The 13,246-nt window shown below is 40.3% G+C and overlaps 1 protein-coding gene across 1 annotated transcript; it reads right to left on the minus strand.

Annotated features, from left to right (window-relative positions):
- Nucleotides 1–1,569: 1,569 nt before the first annotated feature.
- pgap2 (post-GPI attachment to proteins 2) lies at nucleotides 1,570–11,641 on the minus strand. Its single transcript, XM_050039521.1, has 6 exons — nucleotides 11,280–11,641; nucleotides 9,700–9,868; nucleotides 9,317–9,566; nucleotides 9,033–9,139; nucleotides 4,939–5,047; nucleotides 1,570–4,808 (listed from the first exon to the last, which is right to left on the minus strand). The coding sequence occupies exons 2-6, from the start codon at nucleotides 9,865–9,867 to the stop codon at nucleotides 4,678–4,680; spliced, it is 765 nt and encodes a 254-aa protein (XP_049895478.1). The 5' UTR covers nucleotide 9,868; nucleotides 11,280–11,641; the 3' UTR covers nucleotides 1,570–4,677.
- Between the last annotated feature and the right edge of the window lie 1,605 nt (nucleotides 11,642–13,246).

Here is a 13,246-nt window from a genome sequence, read left to right on the forward strand (position 1 = left end):
GTTTTTGAAATACTGCGTTCGACAGAATGCCACAACTGGGATCACAGTGACCTTGACCTTTGACCACCACATTTTAATTGGTTATTCTAGACTGAACATTTGTGCCAAATTAAAAAAAAGAAACATCCCGACAGGTCTTCTTGAGAAATTGTGTTCACAAGAATCACATAGGTGCAAGGTCACAGTGACCTTTGACCACCAAATTCTAATCAGTTTATTCTAGAGTCGAAGTTAAAATATGAGCCAAATTTCTGAAAATTTCCTCGATGTGTTTTTGAGATACTGCAATCACTAAATGAAACAGATGAAAGGTCACAGCAACCTGCAATCACCACATTCTAATCAGGACATACTTGATTTCAAGTGGATGCTTGTGCCAAATTTGAAAGAATTCCTTCAAGGTGTTCTTGAGATACCGTGTTCATGAAAATATGAAGGACAAGGTCAAAATGACCTTAAACTTTGACTTTTGACCACCAAATGCTATTTATTTCATCCTTAACTCAGAGTGGATGTTTGTGCCAAATTTGAAGATATTCCCTCAGGTGTTCTTGAGATACTGCATTAACAAGAATGAGACAGATGAAAGGTCATGCTGACCTCTGACCACCAAAATCTAATCAGTTCATCATTAAATCCAAGTGGATGTTTGTGCCAAATTTGAAAGAATTCTTTCAAGGTGTTCTTAAGATACTGCAATCATGAGGATATGAAGCACAAGGTCAAAATGACCCTGAATATTGACTTATGACCACCAAATGCTATTCATCCTTAACCCAAAGTGGATGTTTGTGCCAAATTCAGACATTTCCTCAGGTGTTCCTGTGATATCACATTCACAGGAATGAGACTGATGAAAGGTCATGCTGATCTTAGACCACCAAATGCTTATCAGTTCACCCTTAAACCATAGTGGATGTTTGTGCCAAATTTGAGGCAATTTCCTCAAAATGTTCTTGAGATATCGTGCACACAAGAATGAGACAGATAAAAGGTCATGTTGACTGCTGACCTTTGATCACCAAAATCTTATCATTTCATTCGTACGTCCAAGTGGGTGTTTGTGCCAAATTTGTGGAAATTCACTCAAGGCATTTTTGACATATCTTGTTCACAAAATTAGATAGACAAATGTCATGCTAACCTTTGACCTCTGACCACCAAATTCTAATCAGTTCATCGTTGTGGATGTTTGTGCAAAATTCGAGGAAATTTCTTGTCTTGCTCTTGTCCTTGAGATATCATGTTAACGGGAATGGGACAGACGTACGTATGTACCTACAACCCAAAAACACAATGCCTACGGCCACAGCTATCACTGGTGCAGCAGCATGAATAGCTAAAAAAATAATTTACACATAAACAGCAGGGTCGGCTGTTTGGGCCTGAACATTAGAACAGGGAAACACTGACAGGGAACACTTAACTGCACTGTACATACTTTTACTTCGGTGAAGTAACTTTTAATTGTAGCTGAGTATTTTCACAGAGTGGTATTTGTAGTTTTACTGCAGTGAAGGATGTGAGGTCGTAGAGCGACAGACAGGAAGACACAGACATGTGTAAATGTAGTTTTTGTCTTTTATTATGAACGTAAACACTCAGACATCAGCACAGCTTTGACATGACTCTGTACGTTAGCATGTGCTGATACACGCAAAGTGTATCAAAGTGTGACGACAGTGACTGAGATGAGTCTGAGATGTCCCTAAAAGGCCACCGTTAAAGATAAACCCTTTGATTTTTGGTTACAGCCTGACTTAGTTGTGCCTTGTGTTGTTTAACAGCCTGGAATAAAAGTTTTTACACATTAACCTCCATTAATCTGATCCAGGACCAGCTGATACTGGCCGCAGCTTGCCGTCCAGTACTCAGTAATATAAACACTCTGTCCTCGCGGAGCTGCTGATGACGAGGTCACAGACTTTTATTGTTGTAACCCTGAACGCAGCATGAACAGAGCTGTGTGTTCTGTCAGGACGTCGACATGTGAGTCTGGTTTGGTGCTGATGAGCAACACGGTGACAGCAGCAGCACATGAGCAGCGTTTACAGCCGTCAGCTTCATCTTAACAGAGCCGCTCGCTGAAGCTCGGGAGGAGAAACAGCTGCTGCCTGATACTAAACTATCACACTGAAGTTTTTACCTCCACCCTGACAAACATCCAAACTCCACTTGTAAAGGTCTTTACACACTGGGGGCGAGGTTTTTGTGTGTGATCAGTATGGTTTTGTCTCGAGTACTTCTATACAAAACGCAAATATTACGCGGTAAATAAGCAGCTTCATTTCTTTGGAACAAGGTTGATTTTTCTGAGCTTTCACACAGAGTGAAGCATCAAGTAGATTCAAGGGGTGTAAATCAGTAGTGTCATCATGATATTATATCAGTTCTCTGGACAACAATGCTATTCATGATATATGCCGATATCACAAAGGCTGCCATGATACGATTTAGATTCAGTGCTATTTAGGGGCCTGAGATCGATATGAGATGATGCTATATATCGTCTAGCAAGTTCTAGCTTCCTAATATTTTTGAGTCACTTAAACGCACCACCTGACCTGGCATCTGGGGAATCTTTAATTAAATGCAGGTGTGCTGAAGTGAGTGTGGAGTGTGGAAGACGCCACGGGAGTCACGATACAACAGCCATCAGCAGCTTTAACTGATCTCAGATCAGATCGCTGTAGATATCTTAAAGTTTCATTACGAGTGTGTCACGAGACGAGTGTTTCACATTTTCACGTTGTTTATTCATCACGTCCCCGCCGTGTAAAGACCTTTAGCGTGGACACAGATAACCTGACTTTACCTGGTGGCGTCTTTAAATATTGACCCATCTGTTTACTCATCATCAACTCCTGGATCATAACAGAACATACAAAGTTTCACCAGTGCTCGTTTTAGAAAGGCCACCGCATCACTGATCATCAAACAGACGATGAGTCATAGATGTTTTTTCCTGGCTTCTACTGTGTGTCTCAAAACTCATACTTGTGTTAGTACACTTCAGTGTAGCACACTATGTTCACTACGAACTTCTTGAGTGGTGCACTCATTTCAACGGGATGGTATTGTCTCAAACCGTGCACCAGTGTTTTGCACTTCCCAGAAGTGACAATGGCTTTTTTTTTTTCAACCGCCTCTTCTTCTTCGTCTTCTTTTTAAATTGCAAACAGACGGTGGAGCATTATCGTCAACATTTGACTGCTGTCTCCGCCCACACATAAACCGAAAGTACGTCAAGGCTGATTAAAATGTGCCGTAGCTAGAAGCAAGTTAGCTAGTTAGTGAATGCTAATGTTAGCTAGCAAGCTAACGTTGGCACTCACATTATTGTGTGTCATCACCCAACAAACATTACTGACGGCTTCTATTTGACAACAGTTTTGGTGCTTAGTGCCAAAAACAGGTAGAACTAACAAGCTCCTTGGTGTCTCCAGCCGCCACGTCAAACACTGAGAAGTCTGTTACGTCACAAAGATGGCGACCGTTGAGGATGAGAGGTGTCCATCATTCCACAATCAACTTTTACACCACCAGTAGTACACTGCATTCTCCGGACTATACAGTGTAGAGTCTGTAGACGCACTTGTGCACTCAAAATATTAGTCTGTGTTTAAGTGTTTAGTACAAAAGTATGTGATCTGAGACACACTGCTAGTGTTAGCATTAGCTAGAGTTAGCAACATGGCTGCCACTAGCAGAAACCACTGTAAAATTTGAAGTAGAAAACCCCGATGTGACGGCTCTGATGAAGGCGCAGTGAAACATCAGCGTGCATTAAGAGCTTTTGCTGCAATTTATTATTACGTGTAATTTTAAAGGCTCATCTCAGGACGAGCACGGCCAACTAATTAGATAATAATAAAAATAATAACATTACACATAAACGCTTTTAAGAAGTCGTTTCTTAATGTTTGAAAAGTTTTTTGTAGACTAATGTACTCTGTGGAGGACAGAAAATAACATAAGTATCAAAAAATAAATGGATTGAATGAGAATAAATAAATAAATGACAGAATAAATAAATGCTTAAATATATATAAAGGAATAAAGAAATAAATGCAGAGATTAGGACCTCCTACCTTATTAACATACAGACACAGAAATATATAAATAAATAAAAGTAGCTGTACAAACATGTAGAAATACATTTAAAATATATAAATTTGTCCTGTTTCATGATCAACTTTTATTTTAATTTATTAATGCATTAATCTAATTATTTCCATATATATTTTAACATCTATTTTAAATTTTTAATATTTTTAGTGCATTTATTTATTTTTTAATTATTTATTTCTGTATTAATTTATTTATTCTTGTATTTATACATTTATTTATATATTCATTTATTTATCTCTTTAGTCATTAAATTATTTATTTACTCCTGTATTTATTTATTGATTGATACTTAAGTCATGTTTCGTCCTCCACAGAGCTCAGGAAATTTGTGGTATCGCTGAAGTTTTTTATAAATATGTTTGAACCATAATCACCGTCACGACTCTGCTTCATCAGCAGGTGTAAGAGCACAGACGTGTCGTTGGAATGATGAGAAGTGTAATCAGTTGGACGCCTTCATGTGTTCACACGCAGCTTTGACCTGGCGTCTCGTTGGCAGGTTTCTTTTCACCTTTTCTTTAAACAGTCCACAGGTGAGGCTGCGGCTCAGAACCGTTTGTCTTCAGGAGGCGTCGCCACGATCACCTCTTTACTCCCAAAGTCCCAGAACGCCGTCATGTGGAACGCCATGTTGGAGAAGACCACCAGGTACTCAAAGAAGGCGAAGAGGGTGTAGACTGTGAGGACACAGAGGACACAGAGTGAATGAGTGAACAGGGTGTAGACTGTGAGGACACAGAGTGAATGAGTGAACAGCGTGTAGACTGTGAGGACAGACAGGACAGACGACGGCAGTGGGACGCTCACCTCCTGTCTCACAGTACTTGTTGTGGCGTCTGAAGAAGTAAGCGGCAGCCAGACAACAGCTGATGTTAAACAGGAAGAGACGCACCTTCCAGCGGTATGATGTCATTTCCTGAGACAGACAGAGAGAGAGAGAAGTGATTTAAGTTTTAGATAACCACCACAGAAGAAGAGGAGTACAGACGCCCAGTGACGTGATGAGAAACTTGTGAGCTTAACGATCAAGCAGGTTTTTTATCGACTGTTTTTCATGGCATGAATTAGGCATGTCAGCTGGTGGTGTGAAAAATCAATACGGCATAGTAAGGCGATATTTTGCGTGGTGAAAGTGTGTCAATACCCGGACGCAGAGTATCAATCTTTTTTTCCTATACATTTCTAATTTTTACAAATACACATTTTGAGACAACTTTTGGTCCTAGAACAATAAAATCAGTTGCTTTTCGCTCCACTAGATGGTGCTGATGTTTTGTTCCTGGTGAGGTCAGCAGAGGTCTCAGTCTGCGGAATTTAGCAGGAAGTTCATCAAAACAAAGATGGAGGCACCAGAGAAAGAAATCAGAAATGTGCCTTTGGCGTTATAATCAGTATCTGGACTTATTTTGGATTCTTAAAACACAGAAGGAGAGGAGGACTTGGACTTGAAGTGTTTGGTTAAGCCATTTAATCTGTCACCTCCGAGGGCGTTAAATCTGCCCACAGTTCAGTCTGTCAGGTGCGTGCAGCATTTCTGACAGGTGTTACGACGGTGTTGGTCAGTCTGTCTGCTCTGTGTCACATTTTGCTGCAATAAAAATGATTAAAGTCGACAAACAGACTGAAAACTTTATCTCAGGAGGTCATAATGATGTTGACAAAGTTTTCCTTTGGGGAAATAATTTGCAGTTGAAAAAAAAAAAAGGTTACAAATTGCAATACTCAGCATATCCCAATAGCACTGTGTTGTGAGCTAAGTATCATGATAAAATCATATCGTAGATCCTCTGGTGATTCCCACCCCTAGTACAAACATTTCTGGGGAGGTGCGGTCAGGCTTCGGCGTCCATTAGAAGTCTCAGAATGTCCTCTGTTCATTCATACACATATTTACTATGTCAAAAACCTGAGAACACAAAGGACTGACTCAGTGTTAAGATACATTAAACAGTTTTCTGTCCTATAAGATGAACCTTATTCTTAAAGAGTGAACACATGCCGGGACTCTGTGGAGCAAAGAGGCAACACAGCAGACGGCCTTAAAGGGTTAAATATTCTCAGGTTGTCCAGGCTGTGTGGGATCCCTGACAATATTAAATATTAAAAGAAGAGGCGGTTTCCTTTGAATCAGCTGGTGAAGGTTTCCTGGAAGCTCAGCGGTCACATGATGTGAGCTGCAATCACTGAGTGACACATGAAACAGGGAAGCACTAAAATAAAGCTCAGACAGAAGTTAGATTTAGAACATGTTCATCTATTTCCTGCTCGACTGGGAGAGCCCGAACTGCATTTCAACATGTGATCCTGAAAAAAAAAACAAAAAAAGACATCCAGCCAGCAGGTTCCTGCTCTGTTTTAATGACACACTGCTGGTCTGAGAAACATCATCTGCACTTCCCCTTTCTGTCAAATCTTTATTTAAAACAGCAACACGTCACGCTATGGCTGCAAAGAGACAGCGCCCATATTTCATGACACATTCTCAAGGACCCTAAAACTTTCTGAAATATTCCTAGAGCCTTTTTCAGGCTCTACAACCTCCCAAAAAACCTTACTCAAGCAATCCTAAAACTACAAGCACCTCAAAGATCTACTGATCTTCCTATAGCACCATTTGAGCGTCTTCAGTTTACACAAAGACTCTCAAAACACCTCAAGAGCCTCCTAGAACATCATGTCAATCTCCTCAAGAACCCTTGGGGACACAATGATTCTCTTCAAAGACCTTGTGAACCTTCTGAGACATTCCTGACGCCTGACTCCACCTCTGCAACCTACTCAACACAACTGAAAGCCTTCCTAAAACTATCAGAATGATCCTTATACTACTTCAAGAACTCCTTGGTCACTTCAAGTACCATGAAAATCTCCTCAAGGACCCCTAAAAACCTCCATGAGAACTCCCAGGTCCACCTCAAAGACCAACAGAACCTTCTCAAGGATAATGACCACAGGGGCCTATGTGGGGAACCCCTGGAATGTCATAAAGCACTCCTTGAGCCTTTTCAAGGATCCTTCAATGTTTTAAAAGTCTACTTAAATCTAGAACCATGACAAGGATCCCCAAGCCTCGTCACGGTCCATTTGATCCTACTCAAGAATCAATGGCCCCAAACCTCCTTAAGGACCACAGATCATCTTCAAGGAACCACAGGAGAACCTACTTAAAGATCCTAAAATCCTCTTCAAGGACAACTACAATGCGCCTGAGGGAATTCTTAGAATGTCCTCAAGCACACCTTGACCCACTTTAAGGACCACAAAAACCTGTTCAGAGTCAACAAAGAGCCTCCTGGAGCACTTTCAGAACCACGACAACGGGTGCTTTTCATAATGCTAACTGATGCGTCCTTGCGTCCTCTCTCCTCCCAGGAAATCATTCCACCTTGACTATCATGAAGGATCTTCCAATCCCTTTAATGCTGCTCAAGGAGACCAAGAGAGAGAAGGCCCCTGGCACCCAAATTTCTCCAAAACCTCCCCAAGGATCAGTAAAAACCTCTAAACTTTCTTAAGGTTCCAAATTTGACCACAAGGAATACTGGGGCCCAAGTAAGGACACTTAGAAGCTCCTAAAGGAACCCTACACCCCCTCAGGCACCTCTGAAATGATTAAGGACCCCTGGAATGTCCTCAAGCGTTCTTTCAAGACCTGCTCTGAGCTCATGAAGTGGATTTTTAGCTGTGCGGCGCCCTCTGCAGGTGAAAACTGAGCACTGCTTCAGACAGCACACCTGGACTGTCTCTACAAACACACTCAGGTAGCTGCTGATCAGATGGGCTGGAAAATAAAATTTCTTTAAAGCTTTGAGCCGACTCATTCATTTAATCTTTTTTAATGACTACAACATGTTAAAACATCAAATTAAAAAAACTATATTGTGCAAGAATAATAAAGAAGCTGCAACAATATTACAAAAACAAAGTTATTCCACTCAGCTGTGTGTGTCCACATGATTCAATCAAAGGTCTGTATCCCTGATGGTGAATCTGACTTCTGATGACCAAAGGGACCAAGTTGTTCTCATAAAGATTTTTGGTAAATAAACAAAAGAAGAAGAAGAATGGCGAGCAGGAAGTGCACCGGAGGACTGAACTGTGCCACGACAGAATCAACGTCTCAGCCACATGAAAGATCTTGTTTTGGCTTTTTCAGCATAAATGTCGCTGCATATAAACCGCAGGGCTGCAAATAATTATTTTCGTTATTGATTAATCTGCCCATTATTTTCCAGATTAATGGTTTGTAAATAACATGTTAGAAAACGGTTCGTTTTACGTGACTAACAGTCTGAAAACCCAGAGCTACTCCGTTTATTAACATGTATGACAAAGAAAAACATCAAATTCTCACATTTAAGATGCACAAAACCAACAAATGTAAAAAAAAAAATATTAAAACTATTATTTGGTTATCAAAACAGTTGCCAATTAATTTTCTGTTGATCAACTAATCGATGAATCGACTAGTCGTTGCAGCTCTATCGTCCATGTTTGTTGTTTGTTTATATATGTTGTATATATTACGGTAATATATAACGAATATTTTCCATTTACATATGCTGTTTATTTTATGTTTATATATGTTGTACATATTAGGTTTAAATATGTTGTATATCTTCATATTTTATACATAATATAACGATTCTAAACACTGCAGACATTTTACACATCACGCAAAGACAGAATAAGTAATTATATATTTGTGACCCAGCTCGACTGTGTCAGACAGGTTTAATAAAACACTGATCTCTGATCACTTGTCATCAGAATTTGTGTTATTTTGGACATTTTATTTATATTTCTATAATGATTGATTGGCTGATTGATTGGTTGGTTAATGACACAGGTAACAGATTGAACAGCTGAGACAGTTCAGGGAAAAGATAAAGGTTTGTTACCTCTGGGTTCACATAGTGTCTCCTGATCACCTGCCACAGTCTGCATGTAATGAGCATGTGCACCAGCGAGCTCCCAATGAACATGATGAAACCGTTTTTGTGAACATCTGCGGACACAGACAGGTCGTTAACACGTTCATCCAAGATTCAAGACTTCAGCAACAGTTGGTCTGCAGCAGCACAAATAAGACGAGCTCAGAGCAGACAAATATGGCTTCTCTGGTGTTTTAAATCCTGACCGGACGACCTGTCCCGGCTGGTCACTGGATGGCGGCTGTACTCACTGTAGGTTTCAGTGGACGCCACGTATGTGAGCAGCAGCAGGCCGGTGTTCTCGGCGAGGCTGCAGAGGAGAGCCAGCCCGCTCAGCAGCAGCTCCGGCAGTCTCTTGGCAAAGCGGCCGCGGTAGAAGCTGAAGTAGGCTGCGGACACCAGGTAGCGCGGCGCCGAGTGCAGACCGATGCAGCTACGCCAGATGTAGCGCTCTGGAACACGACTGATGGCGGCACTAATGGACGGGAGGTAGTTTGATACCTGGAGGGTGACGACAAAAAGAAAGCAGGTGTTTATTTCAGCTTTTCGAACAGGAAACACAGACAGGAGTTTTTCTTTATTCCATCTCATCAGTATTTTTTTTTTTTTTTTTTTTAAGAACACGGCGACTCACATGACAGTGTGTGAACGTTGCGTCCTCAAAGTGGTACACCAGTGAAATGAAGAGGCAGGCGATGAGGCCGGTCAGAGGCAGCAGCACCGTCCCCACGGCGAAGCTGGTGAAAGGGAGCCGGATGAGGGGACGGTCCCGGTCCAGGCTGGTGTACGGCCCCTGGAGCATCCTGGAGAAACACAACAGATGTTGCTGGATGAGAACTGTAACATACGCAGTACAGGTGAATGCTTAGGTTGCCGTCATCCATAGGGGGCGCCACAAATGGGGGAAGAAGAAAAAAATCAAAATGTTTATCTTTTACCTTCTTTTTTTTTACCCATACAATCACGACTGTTATTTTGACATATGACATAAGGCCACAAGAACATAACTACACTGCAAAGCCTTTCATGGTTCCTGCCAATCAGCCAATCAGGTGTCAGCAGCTCATTAACATTTAAGTCATGTAGACATGGTGAAGACGAGCTGCTGAAGTTCAAACGGAGCATCAGAATGATGAAGAAAGGTGATTGAAGTGACTTTGAACGTGGCATGGTTGTTGGTGCCAGACAGGCTGGTCTGAGTATTTACTGGGATTTTCAGCACAACCATCTCTAGGGTTTACAGAGGATGGTCCCAAAAAGAGAAAATATCCAGTGAGCCAAAATGCCTTGTTGATGCCAGAGGTCAGAGGAGAATGGCCAGACTGGTTCAAGATGATAGAAAGGCAACAGGAAGTCAAATAAGCACTGGTTCCAACCAAGGTGTGCAGAAGACCATCTCTGAAGCAACAACACCTTGTCCAACCTTGAAGCAGATGGGCTACAGCAGCAGAAGACCACACCAGGTGCCACTCCTGTCAGCTAACAACAGGAAACTGAGGCTACAATTCACACGGGTTTTCTCACCAAAACTGGACAATAGAAGATTGGAAAAACCACATTCAGATGGAAGCATGGATCCATCCTGCCTTGTATCAACGCTTCAGGCTGCTGCTGGTGGTGTAATGGTGTGGGGGAGATTTTCTTAGTACCAACTGAGCATGGTTTAAACACCACAGCCTACCTGAGTATTGTTGCTGAGCGTGTCCATCCCTTTATGACCACAGTGTACCCATCTTCTGATGGCTACTTCCAGCAGGATAACGCACCATGTCACAAAGCTCACATCATCTCAAACATGACAATGAGTTCACTGTACTCCAATGGCCTCCACAGTCACCAGATCTCAGTCCAATAGAGCACCTTTGGGATGTGCTGGAACGGGAGATTCTCATCATGGATCAACTGTGTGATGTCATCATGTCAATATGGACCAACATCTCTGAGGAGAGTTGACCAGGTGTACCTAATAAAGTGGCCGCTGAGTGTACTTCAGTAGACTTTAGGGTCATCTATAACCCAACATTGAACTCTGCTGAGTCTGGTGTGCTATTCTCTCTTTTGTTGGGCCAAACCAACAGCGGTTTTTGGTCACGTGTCTTTTTACCTTTCCAGGTGATGAAGTCAGGTAACGTTATCTTCCTAGACTCTGTGTTTTGGCTAACGGTTAGCTTCACACGGGAGCAGATGTGTCCGGTTGTAACGTAAACCACTCACCTTTACAGCTCCCCGGTGTGTCGCGACCCGGTGCTCCTCCTCACGGCCATCAGCACACCTTTATTTTGTGTTAATCCCACAGAGCTAATCCTGTTAGCTCGCGTTAGCTTCGGTAGCTACTCAGACAACAGCGTTAGCTAACGTTAGCGATAAACTTCAGTCGTCTTTAACGTGAAATGTGGCTTTAAATCTGTTAAAACAGTTTCTTAGTCAAAAATGTAACTTCTATAAAACTGCTGTGTCAGTTTAATGTCACTGACATACTTTAAATCTCTTTATTTTCCGTTAGTTTAACGATTCTCTGACGGACTTTGCCTCAGATCACCGGCATCAGGTTACACACCACTTCCGGCAACAACAACCTTCACAATAAAAGTCTCTCTTCCGCGTCTTTATAAAAAAAAATAAAGCTATTGTAGAAATAAAAACATGATTTAAAAAAATAAAAATAATAATGATAATTCTTTATTGAACAGACATAGCGACATTATGTACACACATAACTGTCCATACAGGAGTACATATATCCTAAATAAATAATAAATAAAATATAAAACAATATTAAAGAAAGAAAGGGGGAAATGAGAAAATGAAGAAAAAGGACGGAATACTGTCTCATGTGGAATTATCAAACACATCCTTAATTTCGGTTGCCTTTTTATTCTTAAGGCATCTTACTGTGGTGCCATATTGTTGTACCTCTGCTTGTCAAAGTGGAATTTTCCCAATAACAAAATTAAATGTACAAAAACTTATAAACACAATATCTTTTCCCACCTACTTTCAAAACACATAAAAATATCTATATCCTGTAATTGAATTTTTTTGCCCAGTTTGCTTTTTATATAACGGGAACATTAACATTTCCATTAATAAATAACAGCACAAAGACCCAAGGAAACAACAGCAACGCTTTAATAACCACAAACAATAAACATAACATAAACAAGTACATTAACATAATTAAAATTTAATTTTAAAAAGTCTGAATTTCAGGGGTTATTAATAAAATGAAATCATATTAATCGTTACAGCATAAATGACTGACATTACCCATTTAACAAAGGAGACAAATGACTTGTAGGAATGGCATAGTAATAAGAATATTAATGATAATAATGATAATAAATATATAAAACACATAATCTTTGTCTCAACATATAAAACTGAGACATAACTGAAATTATTTTTTATCAGCTGATGTTCATCAAGTGTCTTGAAGAAAGAAAGAAAGAAAGAAAGAAAGAAGAAAAATAATTTCTAAACTAAATCAGCTGAAGCTGAGCTGCACCACACTGTGAAAGTATAAAAATGTATTTACACATTTTTAAATCATTATAACCATGATGACTGTCGCCACCGTGCTTGCATCTTTACCATGACCTTATAATAATTATAATACCACCAGTGGCAAAAGCACTTGGTGTAAAAATACTCTGTTACATGTCCTGCAATGAAAATAATCTGAAGTGAAAATGTGTTCGTATAACTGTAAAATATAGTTTAAGTATTAAGATTGAAAATGAATTGTTTGCAAATGTAAACTATCTTGTGTGAATGGTTAGGCAGTGGTGGAGAGTAACTGAGTATATTTACTCATGTCGTGTACTTAAACACAAATTTGATTCATTTCAATAATCATTAGTTAATAGGTACATTTTTATACTTTTAATGCTTTACTATATTTTACTGATCATACTTACATACTTCAACTAAATGAACATTTTCAACACAGGACCTTAACTGTGACAAAGTATTTTTACTGTGTGGTATTGGTGCTGAGCCCTCACAGACTTCAGTTGTACGCAGTGTGACGTATTTACTGTCATCACGTAACGTAGAGACTGTAAGCAGCTGATAGACAGCCCTCGAGACTGTTTTACTTGTTGCCGTGGAAACGTTAAACTATCGCTGCTGTCATATTTATACACACAGTATGTCATATCAGTTGATGAACAGAGCTGAAC

This window comes from Epinephelus moara, chromosome 3 (genome assembly GCF_006386435.1).
Source record: "Epinephelus moara isolate mb chromosome 3, YSFRI_EMoa_1.0, whole genome shotgun sequence".
Classification (NCBI taxonomy): domain Eukaryota; kingdom Metazoa; phylum Chordata; class Actinopteri; order Perciformes; family Serranidae; genus Epinephelus; species Epinephelus moara.

Bases quoted from the DNA above. Each gene is read 5' to 3' on its own strand.
- pgap2 (XM_050039521.1), bottom strand. From the start codon at position 9,867: ATGCTCCAGGGGCCGTACACCAGCCTGGACCGGGACCGTCCCCTCATC. The intron at 9,567-9,699 runs GTGAGTCGCCGT...GTCACCCTCCAG, and splicing joins CAACGTTCACACACTGTCAT to GTATCAAACTACCTCCCGTC. The intron at 9,140-9,316 runs GTGAGTACAGCC...CTGTGTCCGCAG, and splicing joins GGCGTCCACTGAAACCTACA to ATGTTCACAAAAACGGTTTC.